Source organism: Aptenodytes patagonicus, chromosome 6, assembly GCF_965638725.1.
Source record: "Aptenodytes patagonicus chromosome 6, bAptPat1.pri.cur, whole genome shotgun sequence".
NCBI lineage: Eukaryota > Metazoa > Chordata > Aves > Sphenisciformes > Spheniscidae > Aptenodytes > Aptenodytes patagonicus.
This window is the reverse complement of record NC_134954.1, coordinates 31764907-31787260: the sequence shown is the minus strand read 5'-3', so window position 1 is coordinate 31787260 and position 22354 is coordinate 31764907. Positions and strand designations below refer to the sequence as shown.

Genomic DNA, 22354 nt, shown 5'->3' with positions numbered 1-22354 from the left:
GGGAAGGACTGCTACCAATATGCCCTTTTCTCATTTTTCAAGGCATTTGGTACTGGCCTGAGTACTTCTTTTAGGGACGGCACCATCCCATCTTTGACAGAGGTGTGAGACCCCTCATGGGCTTCCTTGGGAAGCAGGGAGCATCTAAGGGGAAAAAAAAAAAAAAGGAGAGAAAACAAGTGATCTCTGGGAGACTTCTCTCTGGGTGATAAAGAGATCAAAAATGAAGAAATAGGGAAGTCCAACAGAGCATCCGCTGCTCCTGAGATGTACAAGGATGTCCTTGTTCCATCTCCTGAGATGTCCAAGGCATGCTCAACAGCAGGACTGGCTCCACGGGTGGAGACAGCCTCAGCTGGCACCAGCATCCCCTGCAAACCTCCCGCTTCCCAGTGCTGGGGCTGCTGGCAGGGACATGGCACTGGGGATGGGATGATGTGTGAGAAGGAGCTTTTGCCTGGCCCAGCACGGCTCTTGCTGTGATCGAGTGCTCAATGATACTCTTTTCCCCAGAAATCAGATTTGGACTTTGCACTAACAGTTTTCAAAAACCTGGTCACATCGACTTCCACGCTTCATCTATAAATGTGTGACCCTTTTGTTTTCAGAAGTGATTTTAAAAGACTGTTCACATTTCGCTGTCTTCTCCAGTTCTCATCACCTACCAACTCTGCAGACCTATGACAAGCCATGCACTTAAACTTTTTAATGATATTAATCTAATTATGCTGAAACATGCAGTTTTCTTCCATGGAAAAGAATAAAACTTGAAGGACACACATTTTAGAGTCCTTGGTACGTCCTGCGGCTTATTGCAGAATACAGGTCACCCCCTTGCATCGAGGGGTGGGAGGTAAAGTGAGGATGGCTATCAATTTACAAAGCTAACCATAAAAATATTTTCTTTCCTTTGGAGATGCAAGTCCCTATAATGCAAGACTGACAACCTCTTCTATTTTAATACACTCACTGCCAAGGTAATAAATGCACAAGGGCTGATTTTTTCAGAAGGGCATTTTCATCTGCTCTGAGGCATATGTTGAGTGACTTCCTGGCTTTAACTCACTTTCCCAGCAAAGAGATTTTCCTCACCACAGGCAACATTGCTTTGTCCCTCACAAAAGGTCAAGCTGTAAGCAAGCAGATAAGCTTACTTTGCAGAGACTGGTTTTAGATGTATTAAACCACAGGGTCAGCACCTTGATAACCCACTCTACAGACCGTAAGATTACACCTACGTCCATTTTATAAGCTGATTTCTGATGTCAACCGCCCTTCTGTACCTTTTGATAGCTTGCACGTGTATTTCTGCATTTAATTTTCTCCAGAGTGCCTGCAGCTATGGGGAGGTGTGGAATCACAAAGGCATTTCAGGTGATACTCACGACCACCACTGGAGCAGGGATCATCTCTCCTCTCGACTCTTTCCACTCTGTAGGTTTTTCTCACGAGGCACCACAAATTAACACACCAGCTACAGGCAGGTTTCGAGCCTGCCACCCAGGCAGTCAGTTCCAACATCTTCATCGGCATAACCACACTGTACTTTCATTATTTCCACTAAGCATTTGGTATTTGGATTTTTCCTCCCCTTGCATGTTTCTAGCTTCCATTTTTTTCCAACCCAATCAGCATTTTATTTGGTCTACAGGTTATAACAAATCCTATCCTCATTTACATCATTCCTGTAGTCTCCAATGTTTGCGACTTCACCCACTTTAGGATTATCTCCAAATTTAACATCTTTACACATCCTGAGTAAACACTCTGCAAAAAAATTAAAACAACTCACAGAGCTAAAAAAAAAAAAGATAAATAAAGCAGGACCTGAAAACATCACAAATGCTTAAATCCCTTATTGATCATTAATACATACGAGACCAAAATCACTAATATGTAACAGACCTGATATAATTCCAATAACTTGACAGCTAATTATCATTAAAAGCAGAGTAATACAACACAGTGAAGTACAGAAAGGACAATGACGTCCTGAAAACAAGCTGATCAAAAGCCTCTGAATAAATAACCGACTTTGAATTGGGTCTACATGAGGTAGCACTAGTAACCTCCCCCTTCCCACCCAGCACATTCAGCATTACTCCTAAAGCCCACTGGGTTCTCCTCCACACCGCAGCAGCCTTTTAAAGTGCACAACTGTAAGACAGGTGAAACACAAGCTAGCCCTGGGGCATGCTTTGTTGTACACAATATGGGTATCAAGGTCAGTGTAGAAGTGCTGGAAAAAATTAAAAATAGTGTTTGCATGGGTTGCTTTTTTGATTTTTAAACACCGTACCCTAGGCTTAAATGCCCTGATCATCCCATGAGCTCTCGGACAGCTACCCGTCACTCAGTCAAAACCTGACAAAAGCAAGGAGCTCAGAAAAACCCAGCACTGCCCAGCGGTCCATCGAAGTCCCTTAAAGAAAAGAGGCTGTGTAAGCTGTTATATGCTGGGCTGCTGGGTGGAGAAACAACTTTACCCTCTTAGAATGACACCTCTTTGACATCTTACCTCGTGCTCTTTCCCACTTCCCTATTCCAGTTCCAATTTTCACCATTTTACTGATTCAAGAACTAATAACACATAAATTACTGGCAGTGATTTTTTTTTGGTGTCTGGGGCCAAATCTACTTTTAAAAGCACAGCAGAGGATGCAGTCTGAAATTACTGAATCTACTGAAGAAATCATAACTACCTGAAGTAACATGATCCTAGATTTGAAAATGAAGGAAACATTCATCAATAATGCAATAATTGTGCAACATTAGAAAGCATACAGGAATTTCTAAACGATGCATATTGTCCATGCATTTTGAGAAAAAAACATACTTAAAAGAGTGACAACATCTACTTATACTCTTCAACGCCACATTATCATATCAGACCAGTATCTTACAATCTTAATGAAATCTAAAACAATGTTTTTGAGATAGAAAAGGTCAAAGCCTTGAAATTCTCATAATAAATGGATAGAAAGTTGCAAAAAAGTCATAGGCAAGTATTTGAATTTAGACAGGCATATAATATTAAAAAGACCCAAGAGACGCAGTAGAAAGAGGGTAGTCGAACAATCATTACTGTAGTTTGACTGGGGAGAAACACAAGCAAGCAAATAAAGGACAATTTTTCTTCATTAAAAAATGAAAAAAACACTCCATTCTAGCTACTTTAAATTTCTGGTCTATGTCTGGTATGTTTGATACTTTCCCCAGTTCATTAATTATTTGATTTAAACTATTTATCATCCAGATTTACTTGCCTAAGTAACTTGCATATAATTATTAACTAATTTGATTAGAGCACAATCCTTCAGATGTCAGCTATTTAACCACATGTCTTGGATACACGCACTGCGAGTATGTTGTTTATTTATACCCTGGAAAAACGTGATGACTGCATCAGCCTCACTTAATCTGTCCTTGACTTCCATTATTCAGCTCTATTAATGCCAACAATTTCAGTTTGCAGAAGAGAATGATTTTCTTCTCTGCTAAAAACTGTTGTATCAAATAATAATTTTACTTAAAGCAGTAATTCTGACTTGAACTCCATCTAAGCCTTGCTGCCTAAGACGAGCAAGATGCGATTCAACCTTTCCTCAGGACAAACCATAATCCAGGCTGGCACTGCACTGGGCTTGGTGCTCTCTTACGTGACATGATCAAGGCTGAAAGCATCAGCAACAAAGCCTCCTCTCTGTCCAACAGAATATAGAGTTCATGCAATTGTCAGAAGCCATAAGTGGATAAATCACCAAATACATACATACATATATATGTATATATGCACACACACATCTACAGAAGCAGAATAAACAGCAGAAATGCTGTTCAAGCTGACTCAATACGCATGACTTGGCTACTCTTGGTCATTACCCAAAGACATCAACAAAACCCAAAGGGCTTCTCACCTGTGGCAAGTGTAACTGGAGCCCCTCGCTGGGAATGGGCTGTCGAGATGGGGTCTGGTCCAGCTGCATGTTAAACAAGGATGCCAGGGCCGACTGAGCAGCCCGAGCTTTTGCCAGCTTTTTATTCCTTCCCGAGCCTTCAAAAGTCTGACCATCCACTGCCACAGCCATGACAAAGTTTTTGGCATGGCTCTCCCCACTCTCCGAGAGAAACTCGTACTTCAGCCCTGGCCGCAGCTCGTTGAGGATCATGACGGGGTTCTTCCCGCTGGCGGAGGGGTAGGGTGATGGTGCAGGAAGAGGCGACTGGGAAAGGCTGCTGGCTATGGCAGACGATGGCAAACCATAGTCTCCGCTAGAGCTAAAGGATCCATCCCCATTGGACCCTAGGTAAAAGGAAGCATCGGAAGGGACTGGCGTTTCAAACCCATTGAAAAGGGTGTCAGGGAAGTCCGCTTGGTCGGAGGTGAAGTCCGTATTGACGGACAGAGTCCTCCCCATTGCCAGGTGGGCTTCCGAGGCGTTTGGAAACTGGACAAAAGACCGCAGAGCCTTCTCGGCAGCATGAAGCTTGGCTTTCTTTTTCGTTGGGCCAGACCCCTCAAACACCTGCCCATTGACTTCAACTGCCATCACAAACATGGGGGCATGGACCGGCCCCGTCTGGGAGAGGAGTTTGTACTGTAAACCAGGTTTAATCTCATTAAGCTGCATCAGGGCATTCTTTGGCAGAACGGGGCCGGGCGTTTTCTTCCTCTTCTTCAGGCGAAATTTGGAGTGGCCATTGTTGCCCTCCTCCAAAGGACGCTTTCTGCTGCTGCTGCCTCCGCCATTGGAGAGCTGCGTGCCCTCCCCAGCGCCTTGCCCACCGCCGTCCTTGGGGGGAACGTTGTCCACGTTGCGGTTTTCTTTAACATCAGTGCTGCTCGAACCTGCGGTGCCCAGAAAGAGTAACTTACAATGCCTTCGTTGCAGGATCTTGTAAATGCAAAATTTATAGATTCCTTTATCTCTCTTTGTAACTGGTTAAGTGATGTGTGCTCACAGGTTAAATGTTTTGCAATACAATCAGAGATGATAATAATAATGCAATACAACCTCTGGATAATTCAAGAAATAACACACTCAGGAAAGATTTTCAAACTACACATTTGATACAATCATATAGTAATAAAACACTGCAGCTTTTTTTTTTTTTTTCATTTAAATCATGCTGGAACAAAACTTTTACTCATAAGTTACGTTTGGCCTGAAAAATGCTTTAAACCAGAAATATAAGTTATTGCAGTATATGCCTATAAAACAAAGAACTACCATTAGTAAAATAAAAATGGATGCTTAAGAGCAGTACTAGGAGATGGATATTTAATTCTACTTTATTCTTATTTTATTCATGTTACATTTTTTTCCTCAGTGATTTTAGTTGCTCAAATTGAGAGATGACATAAATAAAACCATGAAAAATTAGGCAGTTCTTTAGTAGGCACCTTGACTGAAGAGTGTTTGAATGCTTTTGTTTCTCTTTAGCTATTCCATATTATCCGAATTAAATTCTTTTTTATGCTTTTCCTAGATGTTCATTTCACCTCACCCCAATTTGCTCAGGAACTACAGCTGCCTGCTGTGCCAGCATGACCACAAGACTACTTTATATATTTCCACACAGCCTTCTATTAAGAAGCCTTATATTTGTCATTTACAAGCTATTTTGTAATTCCTTGCAAAGTAAGAAAACTGCTGTCACAGAGTTACAAACCCAAAAATCATGATAAAGATCCTCTCTTAAGACTATGCAGAATACAAGAAGTGTGACAAAAGCTGCGCAATCACAATGATGATATTTTAAGGGGTGGGGGGGAAGGCATTGCAATATTAATTTAATGACTTATTTTCTAAAGTAGAAAGTTGGGGTAATGATACATCAGAGGTATATTTAAAGAATTATATTTGCTATAACTGCAAAGACCTCATTTTTACCCTGATAAAGAAACTAAGGAAATTAATTATTTGTGCTTTATATTGGCATTTGTGAATGGAAAGGCAAATTTAGTAGGTCAAGTATTTCTAACTCTTCTGTTCCAAAACTTAAAAATATCTATATTACAACTACACTGATACTAGGTGATAAATATTAATTGAAATGATAGCAAACCAAGGTGGAAGCTCCCTTTCACAGTGACAAATTTCAGCCACGCTTTAAGTCTTCCCTAAGAATCCCCTACCATGCACACATCACTTCGCCCAGGTTACAAAGCTGATGGAACGGTTACTAAATTTTCATTTATAACATCCTCCAGCAAAAGCTCGATAGGTTACTCCTTTCGGTGCTCGAAGAGAAAAAAGAAGAAGAAAAAAAAAAAGATCAAAAGAAAAAGCCAAAGTAGGAACACATTTTGTTACATCACAGTAGCACAACAAAGAATTTCACAGTACTGAACATTAAATTTCAGTCAATTAAATTCAGTCAAGAATGAAAAACTAAATATTCTGAAGCATTTCATTGCTAGAAATCTGCTAAATTTAATAAAGTATCTCTTGTAACGTTCAGCCACAAATTATATTACCTGCAGAATGTGTGCTATAGGGCCACAACTGTCAATACACAGTGTTCATGCATATATATTCTTTTTTTTTATATATATATATATATGGTGAAGGAATCTAAGGACAATAGAGTGAAGTTTTAAATCTTTCCTTACAGTGAGTTTCTTACCTGAAGCTGTAATCTCCAAAAATTAAATCTCATCTAAAACACCATTTCTGGAACGTTGCTCTTACTAGCGGCACCAGGAATTTGCTATCAACAAATATGACTTTTAGGCTAAACAGAAATAATTTAGTTAACACTAATTAACGGCCTCTGTTTTTATCTATCTTTTTATATGAAGACTACTACCAGTGCCTGTGGAAACCACAGAAGGAAAATACAAGTTGAGTAGACTCCAGCTGAACATACGAAAAAAGAACTTTTGCATGTAAGTACGGCAGCTGGAGGAACTCCTTAATCCATCTCATGACACAGGTAGGGGAAACGATGCCCTGACAGAGAGGGGGAACTTGTAGGAAGCAGGAAAGAAACTTGCATGCTTACCTTGTCTCAATAAGAAGGGAAGAAAACTACTCCTTGCCTGAGAGCTACTAGGCTTGTTAGCTTTGGAGAGCCTGCAGGGTGGAAGAAACTAGGAGAGAAAGCAAGCAGGGAGCTAGCAGCCTGAGTCAAACCCAGAGACCATGAAAGTAGGCAAGTTTCTACATCGTGGAGGTGATCCAAACCCAAGCCTTGCACGCAATGGAAAGAAAAAGACTTTCCATGCAAACCAGAAGGACCCGGGTTTGTTTCAACCCACAGAGTCACTGGACTGCAAGAAAGAGCAACTGCTTCTCAGGCTGTGGGTGAAGATGTGCTTTCAGTCCTTTTCTTTAGCCTGTCCTGCCCAGCAGTGGTGAGGTCCTCTAATTACCTCAGGGCTGGAGAAGAGCTGCCAGATTAGTCAAAAAGTAAGATTAGCTATCACCACCTGTTAAAGTCAGAAAAGTCATCTCCTTTAATCTTGTCCATATTCAGACACAGAGTAACTCCTCCAGCCCAGCCTCTCCCTGCTGTTCAGAAACAGCTCTCCCTCTTCCAGGCATCTCACCTTATTAGAGAAGTTAAGAATGGCCTTACTAGCTCATCCTCACCTCGCCCAGCTCCCCACCTGTGACAGGGCCACCAGCAGACCCCAAGAGAGGCTATCAAACCAGAGCAAGGACACAGCAGCCCTTCCCCAGGGCAACCTCTCAGCCTGCAGGGAGCTGCAGCTGTGGGCTGTCCCAGAGAAATTTTTCTAATTGCTTTTCAAGACCCCATAAACCCTTGGTATCCACAATGTCCTGGACAATGCGTTTCACAATTTCATTACACATAGCATGAAAACATCCCCCATTGCTTGCTTTGAACCCCCATCTGCTAGTCTCACTTAATGCATCTATTGTTTTCTATTTGCTATTTTTTCAATTTGATGATTCAAATATTAAACACCCTGTGCTGCGCATGATTTTACAGAGATCTCTAGTATTTCAACCTTGTCATCCCTCCTCTACACCACAGGGCTCTAACTCTCCCTTGTCCTGAGGTCATCCTCTTCTTCTCAGAGCAGCTCCTTATTTCCCCTGCATGCTTTCTGACATGGGAGGAGCAGACCCACAGCTGGATGCACTGTGTATTTGCTCTTCTTGCTCTATTCTGCAGTCTTTTTCATTCTCATAATATGCTGTTTTAGAGACAGTAAGACTTTGGGGAGTCTCTCACTCATTCCAAAGAGAGTGGGGGAGGGCATCTTCACTCCCCGAAAACTCTGGCTGATTCAGGATCCCATCATAGCTCAGGCTGGGAGCATCAGTACTCAAAAGGAGCAAAATTTTGTTGCTTTAAAGCAGAGGTCATGGCAGACGTGGACCACCACTCCATGCCGAATCCTAGATTTTAAATATACTTTCAAGTCTATGCGTTTTCCAGTCTTTAAATAAGTTTTCAAGGAATGAATGCTTTAGAGAGCCCTTTGAGATCAATCACAGCTGCTGTGTGTTCAACACTTTAAAGTAGCATTAATACAGATATAAACACTTGATAATGGGATCTTGTTTTCTTAAACATTACTACCCATGATTTAAGAACAAGACATTTTTCATAAGACTAGCTTATTTTCTAGTCACTAAAAATAGTTGGCAGCTTTGACTAGAGATTTGACTGACGTCTGTGGAAGCAGCCTTAGTAAAAATCATAGCTGACAGTATCACAAGCCAACAACTTCAGTGGAAGAAAAGTCCTGCCCCTGAAATCTTGTTTGAGAGGCTTACAAACCCAAGAGCACTCAAAGAAGGAAAGAGGCACAGGAAATTTTCATGCCAGTAAAGAAAGAAATCTTCCCTCCGAGTGTGTTCATTTATTTTTGGTTTTATTCCCTGTAATTAAAAAGTGTCTGTAATTAAGATACTTCATCCATTAGGGAACTTCCATTACCTGCTTGCTGAGAGACAACACTCTCCCTGCTCTGTCTGATCTGGAGCACACTTAATTAAATTTAGATGACTCTTAGCTGAACCAAAAGATGTTTCTAGCTACCCTTATACTGCTGCTCTCATTTACTGGCCTGGGGAAATTCTAAATAAGTCATTTTTTCATAAAAAACAGGCAGAAAAAAACATGTGATCTCTTCTGAGCATCTTTTTAGAAAAAAAAGGGGATAAATGATCAAAGAGACAGGTCAGGACAGCCACATACTAGTGTCCTAGTAGCCTGAGTCAAACCCAGAGACCATGAAAGTAGGCAAGTTTCTACATCGTGGAGGTGATCCAAACCCAAGCCTTGCACGCAATGGAAAGAAAAAGACTTTCCATGCAAACCAGAAGGACCCGGGTTTGTTTCAACCCACAGAGTCCCCACTTGCCCCTTGCCCGTAAGGTAATTGATAAGAACAGGCAACAGGGTGAATTTACACCTAGCAAATTATTTATTTCTACTGTATTGATGCTTCTGCAGGGCTCTCTGTAGGGATTTGATGCTGAGATAATCTGCAGATGGACTTCTGGCACAGACTCCTGGGACATTCAGAGTGCTGCAGACGTATCCCCGATGCAAAGCAACAGAAAACCAAATAAAAACATTCTAAAAAAAAAAATTTTTCCCCAAATCTCTTGTAACATCTTCTCTATGTTCAATGGATAAAGGAGGAAGACCTTAAAACCTGAAGTCTGAAACATTGTATTTTCTCAGGGATATTAATGTAACCTCCTCACTGTCTTACATTTCAGCTGAACCAATACAATTTTAATTCTGGCTTCTGCAGAGCAATTCTAGTTATGTAACTGCAAGCTACAAATATTGCATATGCCCACCTTCCTTTCCTGTAAGATACTTCCCCAAAAAGGAGTTACATAAAATAATAAAAAATTTAATAGGCAACTTCTGCTATCGCACTTCACAATCTTAAGAGATATAAAAATACAGAATGATAAAAAATTAAAAAAAAAAAATCTTTGCACGAATCAAGGTGAAGAACTTAAGAATTTGAACTTTGATTTCTCCCCCCCAAATCTGATGATTTAACATTTCAAATTCATGATGTTTGTGTGGCATACAGACGCAGGAAGGTCTTCTTGCAACTTCTATTAACTGGGCTCATCCAAGTAGACATTGTTATCTGTAGCTTCCTTTCAAAAACATGGTACAGACGACATCTCAAAACATACTTCTGGGAGGCAACTGTGGTTATACAAATGCATACCCGACACCTATAACAACTCCATGGAGCCAACCTCCTGATAAGACAGAAAGTTCAGCGAATGGTTTCCCATATTGATGCACTAACACAAAAAAAAATCCTAGAAGCAGACAAAAATTGAGTATTTTGCTTAAGGACACTTACAGAATGCCCCTGTAAAGAGATGATATTTTCTCCAGCTCAGGAAGACACCTTTTATTCATGCTCAGATATACTCCTCATTGAGATAAGGGGATGTTTTATCCGAAAAGTTATCTTATGTGAATTATCCAATTACAGCTCTTACTTTTTTTTGAAGTCCACCTCAGAGAGACCACTTTTAGAAATAGCTAAAGCATCCACCTGAAGTAATTTTGTATATACCAAGGAAAAGAAAGTGTTAGCAAGCATATTGCAATTGAGTTCACTGTTTCAGTCAAAGAAAAAAGATGCATTCTAGTCCAGATAATACTTTTAGGGGTTTTTTTTGAGGTGGTGGTATGGTGGGTTTTTGTTTTGTGGTGGTGGTGGTGGTGTTTTTTCTTTTTTTTTTTTTTATTAACACAATGATCTAACTACTTTATCTCCCAATAAAAATGTTCTGTAACTCCTTCGAACTGAACTACAACTCTTCTGCTCCGAAGGCTCCTACACTGCTGGGCTTTGCCAGCTTTGCCAGAGATGCACCGTTTAGCCATTGTCACTTAGGGGAAAAATAAGCACATCTGTTATTACATCATATACAATTATTTACAGTCAGGCACAGCACATCAGCATAGCAGCAACAGAACATTTCTCTCATTCACAAAAAAAGATAGTTGGAAGGCCAATAATAGTAAAAATATTTTTATAACATTTTAATGAGAACACTTCTCCACAGGTTATCAGATCTTAATTATACCACAGAGTTAGCAACCTCGCAGCACTTTGCCAGTGTATGCATCAAGATGATCACTATATTTGACTATTTTTGTGCTTAAACGCACTTTAATAATTCAGTAACTCAGGGTTGGAACAATCAGCATCTAATGAGAATAATCAGCTATGCAAGACCTGCAGGGATCTCTTCTAGCTCCTCCTTTTGCTTTTCCTTCCTCCATTTCTGCTTTCCCTCATTTATTTTATACTCTTCAACTCCATCTCCTTTGTCTTACCCCCCTCTTCTGACTGGTCCCTAACCCTTGGCATTGGCACTACCCTCCCTCTTTTCTTCATTGCTCGTTCAAAACAGGAAAATATTTTGTTTGATTAGTAAGTTGTTGGAAGAAAAATGAGACAAGGTATAACTAGACTAGCATATAACCATGTGGTTTTTAAACAGTTTTAATGCAAAAGCTCTGATTCACTCTTCTATACCGTATTTTAAAACATACAAAGAAATAATTTTAATTTATGCTTCCGAAGTTTCTTCGCAGTCATCCCTGTGCTTGTGAGAAAAAGTCACCTTCAGAAATGATTATTACTGTGTAAATAAGCACATCTTTCTTACTCATGTTTTCTTCATCGTCTACATCCATTGTGAAATACTTTTGCTGGTTTCTTGGCTGGCGAAGACTGCTTCTGTCTGGAAAACAAAGAGTGGGATATTTAAGCTTTAAGGTACCAACATACAACGTAAAGCATTAAATCTCCTTTAAAAGCAGCAGCCTAGGCATGGGCTTTGCTTTGGGCTGTCCATGGTTTTTGCTCAATTTTCACATAGTATTTCCCCAAAGTGCCTATTTCTGTAGCTGAGGTGCACTCTGCAGAATTGCAAATTCAACAAGGTTTGCAAGAATTTGGGGTTTTGTATGATGAACTACAATATTTTTTATCTGAAAGAGTATGTAAAAAACTTTATCTCATTTTATCTTATTTTTTTTTTAAACTCCAAAATAATGTCAAATCCACTCTGCAGGTTACCACACAGACAATTCAAGCAGTCAAAACACTGAAGATGCAGTTTTTTACCCAGCACCAAACTGATGAATGTCTGTTTGGTTTGGTTAAATCCTGACCCAAGATCGCTCCTAAAACTGGGATGATCATCAACAACCAAAAGATGTAGCCCCATATCAAGCGAAGGTCAGAGTGGGTAATGTATCCCTCTCTCCTACACGTGGATTATGCCACAAGTGCTCCAACAGTGAGCACTGAACCCCAAAATGACACAGGGACTTATACTTAACAAAAGATCCATTATTACAGTGAGGAAAAAGTAGTGGAGCATTCATGGGCTTCGAATTCTTACACCGGAGTGGATCAAACCACAGAAATTTGTCTTGTACTTGCCAATCTTTTCTGTGTCTGCCTCTTAGTTTTTCTGAAGCATTAACAACCAAGCACTGCACTTTCTACGTTCTGCATTGCAATATTTTTTATTTTTTTTATATAATGCATTCATTTTCTGCTGATTCTTTACCACAATTAAATGTTTGGAAAGTACCTGAAGAGAGTAAAGTCCAGTACAAATGCAAAACCATTCTGTGATAATCTAGTCTTGTGTAACATCTGTAAAGTTTGATTCCTTTTGCTGACAATCAGATTAAATTAAGATTGAAGTCCTACTTTTAAGTGCATCTTTGATCCTACTCCAAAACTGTTATGAATAGTCCACAGAAATCACAGGACAAAATGTCAACCTTCTTTTGTTATTTCCAATAATACAGTTATCTCCCAGCAGAGTTTCAGTCTTTGACTTACCTTACTTTTACCATAGACTGTATCAATTCTAATTATCCATGGATATTTTACTTACACTGTACATATCTGAGAAGTTAAAAACTGCATGGATAATTTCAGGTAAGTGTTCAGGATACTGAGGACTCAGCAGAACAAGCGATACCCGATTCAGCCCGAGGCTGTGGTCACATATGCCAGATCAAATGAGGGAACTGATTCTCACCACTGGTACATTGTTACTGGTACCAGTAAAAATACCTGGGTGCTGTGGCTGGGAAGAAGAGAGGCACGGTGATGTCTTAAGAGGATACTGCCAGGAACGGTAACGCCTTGTGAAACCAAGGGCTGAGGCTGCAGCTGGAACAGATAGGGAAAACGGGGTGGGAAGCAGAGGTCGTTTGTGCCTTCAAAAGCATGGGAACACTGGAAGGTAGGTGGCATAAAAGATGATGCTTGGTTTCACGCTGCTGTATGGGCTGGCACAATTCACAGCACTAAAGTATTTGCTCTATTATATTACGTGTTGCCCTCCCCTCAGTGAGGACACACACCTGTGTCTCTCATCCAGCTGCCAATGTCAAATATTTAGGAACTTCAATGCTTTGGGACTTCTTTAAGTGTCAGCACTGATGGAAATCAGACAGAGTCAAAAATTATCAAGAAGAGGAACCATATAAACCAACATGGTCACTTGATAAGGTTGACACAATAAAATCATGACTCATTTTAACACAGCCAAATGCTTGCTCCGTAACAATGAATTTGTTCCATCTCTCTTCCCACCTCTTGTGGGAAAATCTAGCTTTAATTCTACTGTACATTAAAACTGTAGTCAGCTTTAGCTAATAAACAAAAGGCAGAACTTTGCACTGATGTTGTTCTTAATGCACAGATTGCATACTCTAGTAATCCAAGTGCATAATATGTAATTACCAAGTTTTGCAAAAAGAAACTAGCCATTCCACCCCTATTTATTATTTTAGTAGACACTTCATGCAAAGCATGCAAAAACATGGTGCAAATCCAGAGTCCAGGTCTAAATGCCAAACATAGTGAACTGCATTGTTCTGTTTTGTTCTTTTTTAAGTCAATTTGGTTTTATCTTTGCTAACATAAGAAGAAAAAAAAAAAAACACAAAAATGTCCATCCAAGAATGAAAGATATGTAGGGATACAGAAACAAATGATACAGCTAATTGCTCAACAGTAATATAACCCACAGGGATGATGCACATGCAGTCCTCCTCCAGCACTGCAGCCAGAAAAGCATCACTAATCACCCCATAGTCCAAACAGCTGGCTGAACCATCGATCTACTGATCAACACACTCAAACTTCATCGCTGATCTGCCAGGAGATGACTTCAGAACAAGGTAACTGCATGACTTGCCCAGAGAAACTGTCACTTCAAAAACAGGTTTTTGTAAGACTGCAACCACTGGCACATAGGTGATTAAAATGTAAATGTTAAACGTGTGTATCAGAAACATCAAGAAACTTGTAGTCCAAAAATAAATATCAGATACTGAGAAATGAAGAATGATGTTAAAATATACATATGGATGTGTAAGTCTGCAACTTTAACACCCATGCTAAATATCGTTATTCAGTAATTTAAAACAATGAAATCTGTTTATCCTCAACTAAACAAATCCTCAGCACACTACTATTTGCAATCTTCACAGCTTACTTTTCACAGCAGGAGCTAAGCAGCCCTTACTAAAAATGTAAAATGTGCCTTTAGCAATCATTACACTAATTAATACTATGCCTCTAATAGTAGAATGAGAAAGAAATATATATCTATGTTTGTCACCATTTCACACACTGTTTCAAAAACAAAGCCCACATGCCTGCAGATATCCTGAATTTCCTACCACCGCTGCAAAACATTTATGATCATCCCAGTTTGTGACCTGAACGAGTATCTTTGCTCAGGCAAGACAATTCCTTTTCACTCCCCAACCCTGTCTGGAGAAGACACCGATTTAAGTAACTAGGAGGATTCTGCATAAACAGGGAGAAGAGGCAGTGACAAAAGATGCAAAAACACACTTCTGAGCATGATGAAGCTGTTTGGATTCCCCACTACCCAGACAGCATAAACTCAAGCAGATCGTAAAAATATGACAAGTAAGACAAGCAATAAAACTCCCCGCTAATTTTGTCACCAGCAGCGCAGAATTACAAGGGGCCCAGAGCTAAAATACTTGACCCACACATACTACTTCTCCTGAGACTCCCAGGAACACCTAAAACAAATCACGGAATTTCCACAACTTTTTTTTTTTCTTTTTTAATCCAAAGACTATGTACAAAATGACTATGTGAACTCCATGTTACATGCATCAAAGCTTTAGGTAAACTGTGGGTTTCAGAGTGGCAATCTCTCTTCCGTGCCCCTGTCATCATTCACCTTGTGTACTACAACCTCTCCACTGGTCTGTAACAAATCCTGTTTTCCAGGTAATATGCGCATATTCAAAGAACTTCTTAGACCATCACTTCCAGCCTGGGTACACGTACATGCACTCATCTTCTATGCAGCAGGTTGCTCTCCTTCCTCCATCCCTTTCACTTCGCAGAAATTTTGTGTGGTTCTTCACACCCAGCCCAGCTCCATCACCACTCCCATACAGCTGTAAGACCCATTTGAACTTCATGCCACAGAGACATCAGCCATGACTGTCCCATCAGGCTTTCGTGTGAGCACTATCACACCAGGAATGAGCTCCCTGTAAGTACCCAGAAAGCTATACTATTATCCTCTCAAATCCTACCCCAAAGCTCTCTCCTGCTGCAATGCCCAACAATCCTAGAAACTGCTACCCAGGAGCAGGTCTGTGAGCCCACATCGCATTGCTGACGTTGCAACACCATTTAACATACCACTTATGTTTCCTCCCACACCACTAAAACTGATAGGCTTCACCCCCTAAGATCCTCGTGCCTCATTTGACACAGCACAAGACAGCTCCAACCCCAATGGAAATCCCTTTAGCATCAGAGGACCACTGACATACTTTAGGTGGGCTATTCCTCATCTGAGCTAAAATACTCATGATGACCTGAGGGGGATGCAGAGCTTCCCATCACGTTTTATCCCAGCTGCAGGCTACAGCAGCCACAATCCTGACCACTTCAGGCTGGCTGGCAGAGTCCCTGTCTCGTGACAGCATCTGTCCCAGTGCAATAATGGGGGAACAAACAAACCAGTTACAAAAGTAAGTGAAGTTGCCATAAACTGGCATGTTTTACTAAGCAGAGTAAAACAAAGAAGTCATCTCAATCACTCTTCATTTAGATAGAGTTTAGGAGTTAGAAAAGCCTTTCAAACATACAAGTGGGAGCTGATCAGAGTTCCCTTTCTTTCCAACTTCAACAGCCTCTGGATTTCATCCATACACTGAAATACACCCCACTGTGCTGAACGGGGCAGCAGATTCACCTCTACTGCTTAATACTAAAGAATCACCAGCCTTTTCACTGTAGGTGATTGTGTTGCTATGCTAGTGTGTTATGATGAACAAGCAGTTGCAAATGTGTGTATTATTTAACGTTGGCAAGTATGTGTTTTATTGCCTTTCTTGCAGTACCGCCTGTGCCTAGACCCACTGTCACTGGGGACTGAAGCAGCGATGCTTGCATCAATGCCAAGTACACAAGTGCCAGCAATAACCGACAAAAAACAGAAATACTTAGTGAGGAAGAAGGGATGAGTGAGAGAACTGGGAAGGTAAAACAGTTATTTTCCAGAAAAACTCAAAAGAAACGCCTACAGCTTGGAGACAACTACTTTCATGCAGGATGTGCGTGCCCGAGGGTGCAGCAGGAGGAAAGGAGGACAGGACGCCCACACGCCTTACTTTGCGTTTTGTTAGAGTGCTACACAAATGAAGAGCCAGAGACACCGAGCTGTTGAGATTTCTCCCCAGTCGGAAAGCAACAGGCTTTGGAAAGAAGACACCACTTCAGAAAATCTGAGACATTGCTCTAGTGCGTACTCTGAACGTGAGCACAACACATTCAAGAGGACCTCTGCCACCAGTTGGGCTTCCTGCAACGCAACAGCTCAAGGCAGGCTACGGTCAGACAGGCAGGATCACACTCCTGTCTGATCCAGGTCCCTGTAAGACCTAGAAACACCTGGCTCATCAATTTTTAATGACAAAGCATGCCATGCTTCCACTGCAGCACAGCCAGCTGGGGCATCTCTCTCGCACCTGGTCACCATCCTCACTAAAGCAGATGGACAGAGGGAGGGGAGAGGATCATGCAAATCACATAAGCCTTTTTCCCTGCAAGAGATTAGAAATTCGAGCAGAACTTTTACTAAACAGGCTACTTTTATTTGCTCTATAAAAGCTGCTTAAATTTGCTTTCCTGTTACCACAGAGAAAGCCTGATTCCAATCCTAATTAACTCTGTACTATCAATAAGGCTATAACTCTTGGCATACTAATATTACCATTAACCAGATTATCTATTATGTATATTATGGACAGTATTACGCACCATTATGTATAGCAGTTAAGAGGAAACATTTCTCTACAGTAACAGAAGCAGCAACAGTGATTCTGTGTAGATACACAGCTCAGATACCACAGTCAACATACATTTAAAATCCAACTGTGCCGAAAAAGTATAAACATTGTGTCTACAAAAGGTGAAAATTTCTTGTGGGTTACAAAAACCAATGTTTATGCATTATCGTGAAAGCACCGGTATTTTATTTCATCGTGATGATGCATATTTCATGACAACCAAGCACGGACCAATGAGGCATTTTGTAATCAGAATCGAACTCCAACATCTCCACAGTCTTACCGGCATGTTGTACGCCGTGCTGAATTCATGAAAGGGATGCTCACTTGTTTTCAAACTACCCTGCCAGTACCGTATATTGTATGTGTGTACACAGTACATCATGTAAACTGTATGTACTTAAGAACCACATTTGGGGTTTCAAAACATATAACTGAAGCAAGTGTGAAGACTTAATACACTTTCCCTTGAACAACTTGATTAGCAAAGACAACAAAAACAAAGTGATAAATAATAAATTCTTTAACTATTAATTGAAACCAAAGAATATTTATTGCTTAAAAAGCAAGTATTTCAAATATGTTTGAAAAAAGGTGAGATGCTTCTAGAAGTACTGTATTCCAAAAGATGTTATGTTTTCCAAGCTTGTATCAGTTCAGGATAAATCTTCCTTGAAAATAAATTACTAAATTATTAGAGAAAGGACCTGGAAGGTTGTTGAAAAATTTATTTTCCTTTTGAGTAAAGATTAATTTCAGAATTATTTATTTCAATGTGTATGAAACAGTAAAATAAAATACTCCCAAGACAATAAAATATTTTAAAGGCTTTAGGCAGTTGAAGTATTCCTAAAGACCACAGGTAGCTTCACGTCAATTTTAAAAAGTCCGCACCACCACCACAGACACGTAACTGAATAAAGATTAAAAGCATGAGCAGGTGGCTGGGAAATTCTTATCTATGACCAGAGTCAAGTGCAATTAGCACTGTGCCAGGCCAGAGAGATTTTGGGAGAGTGAGAGCTGATGCAAGTATGAGGTCCAAGCCTGAATTAGAAGAAAAATAGGAAAAGTTTAGCTCTCCTTTTGATTTATTGCCCTCAGAAGTGTGATGCCCAGCGGTGTTCATCCCTCACAGCCCAGACAGAGCATCACCACTGTCCTAACAAACCCGGTTTTCAAAACTCACATTTGCTGCTGCCCGAATTCAGAAAACGAGCCAAGTCTGCAGCACAGGCCAGGCAGCTGGCACAGCAGCCACCTTCATCTGTGCTGTTACTCAGATGTTGCTTAAAGCTTAAGTATTTATTAAGATAAGCTTTTATATGGCTGTTAACTCTAAACACAAGTCTTATTGCTTTGCTAGGTAGGCTCAGACCTGGCTTAATTTTTCCACTAGTTTTAGCCTCGGTGACTATTTTTGAAGCACAGTATAAAGAGACTTTTTTCCCCTCCCAGGGAAAAAAAACCAAACAACAAATAACCAATGTTCTTACTGAAATACTAGAGCTGCTAAGGAAACATTTTACTGTACTGCCACATTTGCATTATATAGCATCAGCATATCTCCAGTGCAACAAAAGGAAATTAGTTGACTGTAATCAACAGGACTTGTAAATAATTGTCACCTTATTTAGCACATCAAACTGGCTCCAGTTACTCCTGCAGCACCACAGCTTGCTCAAGGACAAAAGACTTGGACAATTCCCTTTTGAATTATTACAGAAGTGATCAGTGGGTTACCTGAGCCAAGGCAGAAGTGAGAAATGACATATGGCTGCCTCATGCTGCCTTACCAGGGATAAACCCTCCTGAGGAGCTGGGTTATCAGTCTGGGCTCAGCACCACGTCCCCACAGCTGAACGTCCTGTTCCTCCAGCCTGAAGTTGAGGAAAAGCAAGCTCCTGTCTGCTAAAAGCATAGGCAAACAGGAATTCCAGTTGCATAAATACTTGTATAAATTAATGTAGTTTATGAGAGACAGAATTTACACAGATCTATTTTTTTTTTAAATTAAATAAATGTGCCAAACAGATTTTGGAAGCATCAATTAAGATGAACAGTCAGAAGGAAGGACGGTTGACAGAAGAGCTGTAAAGCATGTAAGAGATGCAATGCTAGGAGTAATAAATAATGCAGCCCAATGACACTAAGCTGTCTGTCCACATTTTCTAATGATGCGTTTGCATCCTTTTAAGGTTTAACCATATGTGATTAAGAGTTAGGCTAAATATATTCTTGCGTATAATGAATGACCACATTTTTTCCCCAATCCTTTCCTTATAAAAAAATACACTTGAGAAAAATCAGCAGTGCTCAGCACTTCCCTCCAGCACCCAGGACTGCAACAGCAGATTACTCCTGTGTTGCTCTCCTCGCTGACCTGCTCTTTTGCAGAAGTCACCTAGCACAGACCCCAGGCTAGTAAGCCCAACCAAGCTTGGCTGACTGCCTACCAAGCCTGTGCCTCTGCCCCATGCTTTCCCATGCTTTGGTTCCCTAGACGTGCTGCAGGCACCGAAACTCACCCTGCATGGAGCAGAAAGGGTTCAGGAGAGCATATTGGGTTGGATTGTGCCACCTCTGTGATCCCGTCACCATATTTCAACTCAACAATGCACGTTCCCACTGCATACAAAGCCATGCGCACACCACCTTCCCAGGCAGGGAAAAGCTAGAAAAAGAACTACTAACATATATATAATATTTTAGTATACTAACAGATACAGATTCTTGGTTCACGGACTACACAAGCATCCATAGACTCCTCCCTTTGCTTGGCAAACAACTGCTCAACTGATCTAGACTGACCCTACTTGACCCTACTCTAAAACTGTCCTACCAAGGCTAGGATTTGACTTTGACACCTAAAGCAAGGAGCAAAGTACACTCGAAGTCTCCCTTAGAGCACCATGGGTGGGAAGCTATGCCAGGAAGCTGTGTATTTTTCATTACAACTCCCCTATCCCAAGCACATCACTACAGCAAGAAGACTGTGAGCATTTTATAGAAGTAACACATCACTGATTTCCATTACAACTAACTTCTAACGACCACCCTCTTAAAGTAAAAAATACTTTGAAGAGAATGAATTAGATGTACTTATTAAGGAAGCCCAAATAACATCTACTTTTCCTAGCAAATAACATTCAAACAGTACGTATAACATGTAGGAGACAGTACTTAGCTTGGGCAGAGAGAATGAACTTCTCAGCACTTTTTGTACACATATTAATTAGAAGACTAATCTTCCAAACTTGCTCCCCCTGTAGTCCATGGATTTTTTTTTTTTTTTTTTCACCTGGCTTCCAGAGGTACAGGATTAGGTAATAAAAAGAAAGATTTTTAAAACGCCTTCCATGTAAAATAGAGCCCACGTATGCTTTCAGAAATTGGGGGTAGATTTTTTCAGAAAAAGGACTCTCAACCCCAGGCTGCTCACTACAGAGAAGAGCTTCCTCTGTTGCCAAGGCATGCTTGATTACTTCTGAAATCATTAATAATTCAGTTATCATTTCACTTTGAAGAAGGAACAGTGTTTTTGACTTCTTTGACCTTCCAAACTTTTATTCAAGCAGCTTTCATAATGCAGCAGAACTGCAATAATAAACTCATTCGCTGCCTGTAAATAATCCATTTAGCAACAGACATCCAGAAACCTCTCAGGTCCTACAGGTGCAAAGTCTCCGCACTGCTTCAGCATCGAGGTTTAGTAATCATCAGTACATCTGAGCAAGGACAGCTTCCAAAACGACTCCACTGAAGCCATGCATTTGCCTCGGGCAGCAGGTGTGAGTAAACTCAAGTTTTATTCCTAAAAACCTGCTCTGGGATAAGTGACACAACTGGAGTAATGCTCTTTGAGACCACTGGAAAAACTTTTAAGTTTGGGAAAAAAAAGGTAAAAAAAGGAAAATAAGGGAAAAAGCTTAATTGCTGCTCAGAGATTTACAGAGCTTTCAAAAACAACAATAAAGTATAATTGACATAAATATTAGTTAACTGATTTGGGTCAGTGCATATACAGCATTTCATATGTGGAATAGGATTGTGGAGAAAGCCTGCTCCTTGGCTGCATGAACTGGTTTTTTTTTTTCCCTCAGGTATACTGCTAAAATAAATTTAGGTTTCAACTGTACTATGCTGATGTAGTAGAGGGGATTTTTGCTTTTAACATGGAGCGACAAACCAAAATCCAGCTGTTTAGCTAAATACATTCACCGAAGCCAAGTGATTCTGCATAGCAGCACACCCTGCAATATTTAGACCACAAGCAGTACTGCAAAAAGTTTTCCTTTCCTAAATGCATTATGACAGCCATGTCAAACAGGAAAACAACATCTAAATGCATTCTAATTTAAGCAGAGTAATGAAAAAGTACAGTATATTTACACTTTTAACTCTCTCCTGTTTTTGAAGTCTCTATTTCCCATAGAGTATTTCCAAAGATAGGAAGAACAACAGAAGTACTTCAAAATGTACTAGCCAACACAACAGTATTTGCTTTTATTTCCCCAAGAGACTACTTGAAGATTTTTAACTAAATGTTTGCTATAGCAAGTACACACTACATGAGTACAAAGAGAGATATAACTTGCATTTCTTTTGTTTGAATATTCTGCGTATTCACTGCACACAAAAAAAGTTGGGAAGGACTCTTAACAGCTATCTTGGTTTATCCTCATCATTGAGGAAAAACTAGATATACCCTGAAAGGAAAATTTAGTGGCTACCCAATTTTTTACGTTAAGAGAGAATGGCATATATGCAAAAAAAACCCCAAACCTGACAGATGAAACAAAACTACTATTAGAAGGGAGCAGAAGTCAGAAAGCTGCAGCTTTAGAGAAGTTTCATATTTGTTAAAAAGTACCCTCCTTCCAAACTTTGAAAGCTAAGTGAAATAATAAAATGTTTGAAGATGGTGAAGGATTCTGTCACAAATACTGCTTTTACTCTATAAATCCAAACAGAAAACACAGAAGTTGCA

General features: G+C 40.3%; 1 protein-coding gene across 5 annotated transcripts in view; it reads right to left on the bottom strand.

Moving 5' to 3' along the window:
- Positions 1-22354, bottom strand: part of ADARB1 (adenosine deaminase RNA specific B1) — an 86442-nt gene that overhangs the window by 37268 nt on the left and 26820 nt on the right. For 4 of the 5 annotated variants that reach the window (XM_076341978.1, XM_076341975.1, XM_076341974.1 and 1 more), the window contains 2 exons: positions 11649-11723; positions 3918-4849 (listed from right to left, as the gene is read on the bottom strand). In XM_076341978.1, coding sequence (XP_076198093.1) covers positions 3918-4849; positions 11649-11676 — 960 coding nt within the window. In that variant the 5' untranslated portion in view covers positions 11677-11723. Of the gene's footprint in view, positions 1-3917; positions 4850-11648; positions 11724-13078; positions 13120-22354 lie in introns of those variants that run through there. The other variant, XM_076341977.1, reaches the window with a different exon arrangement.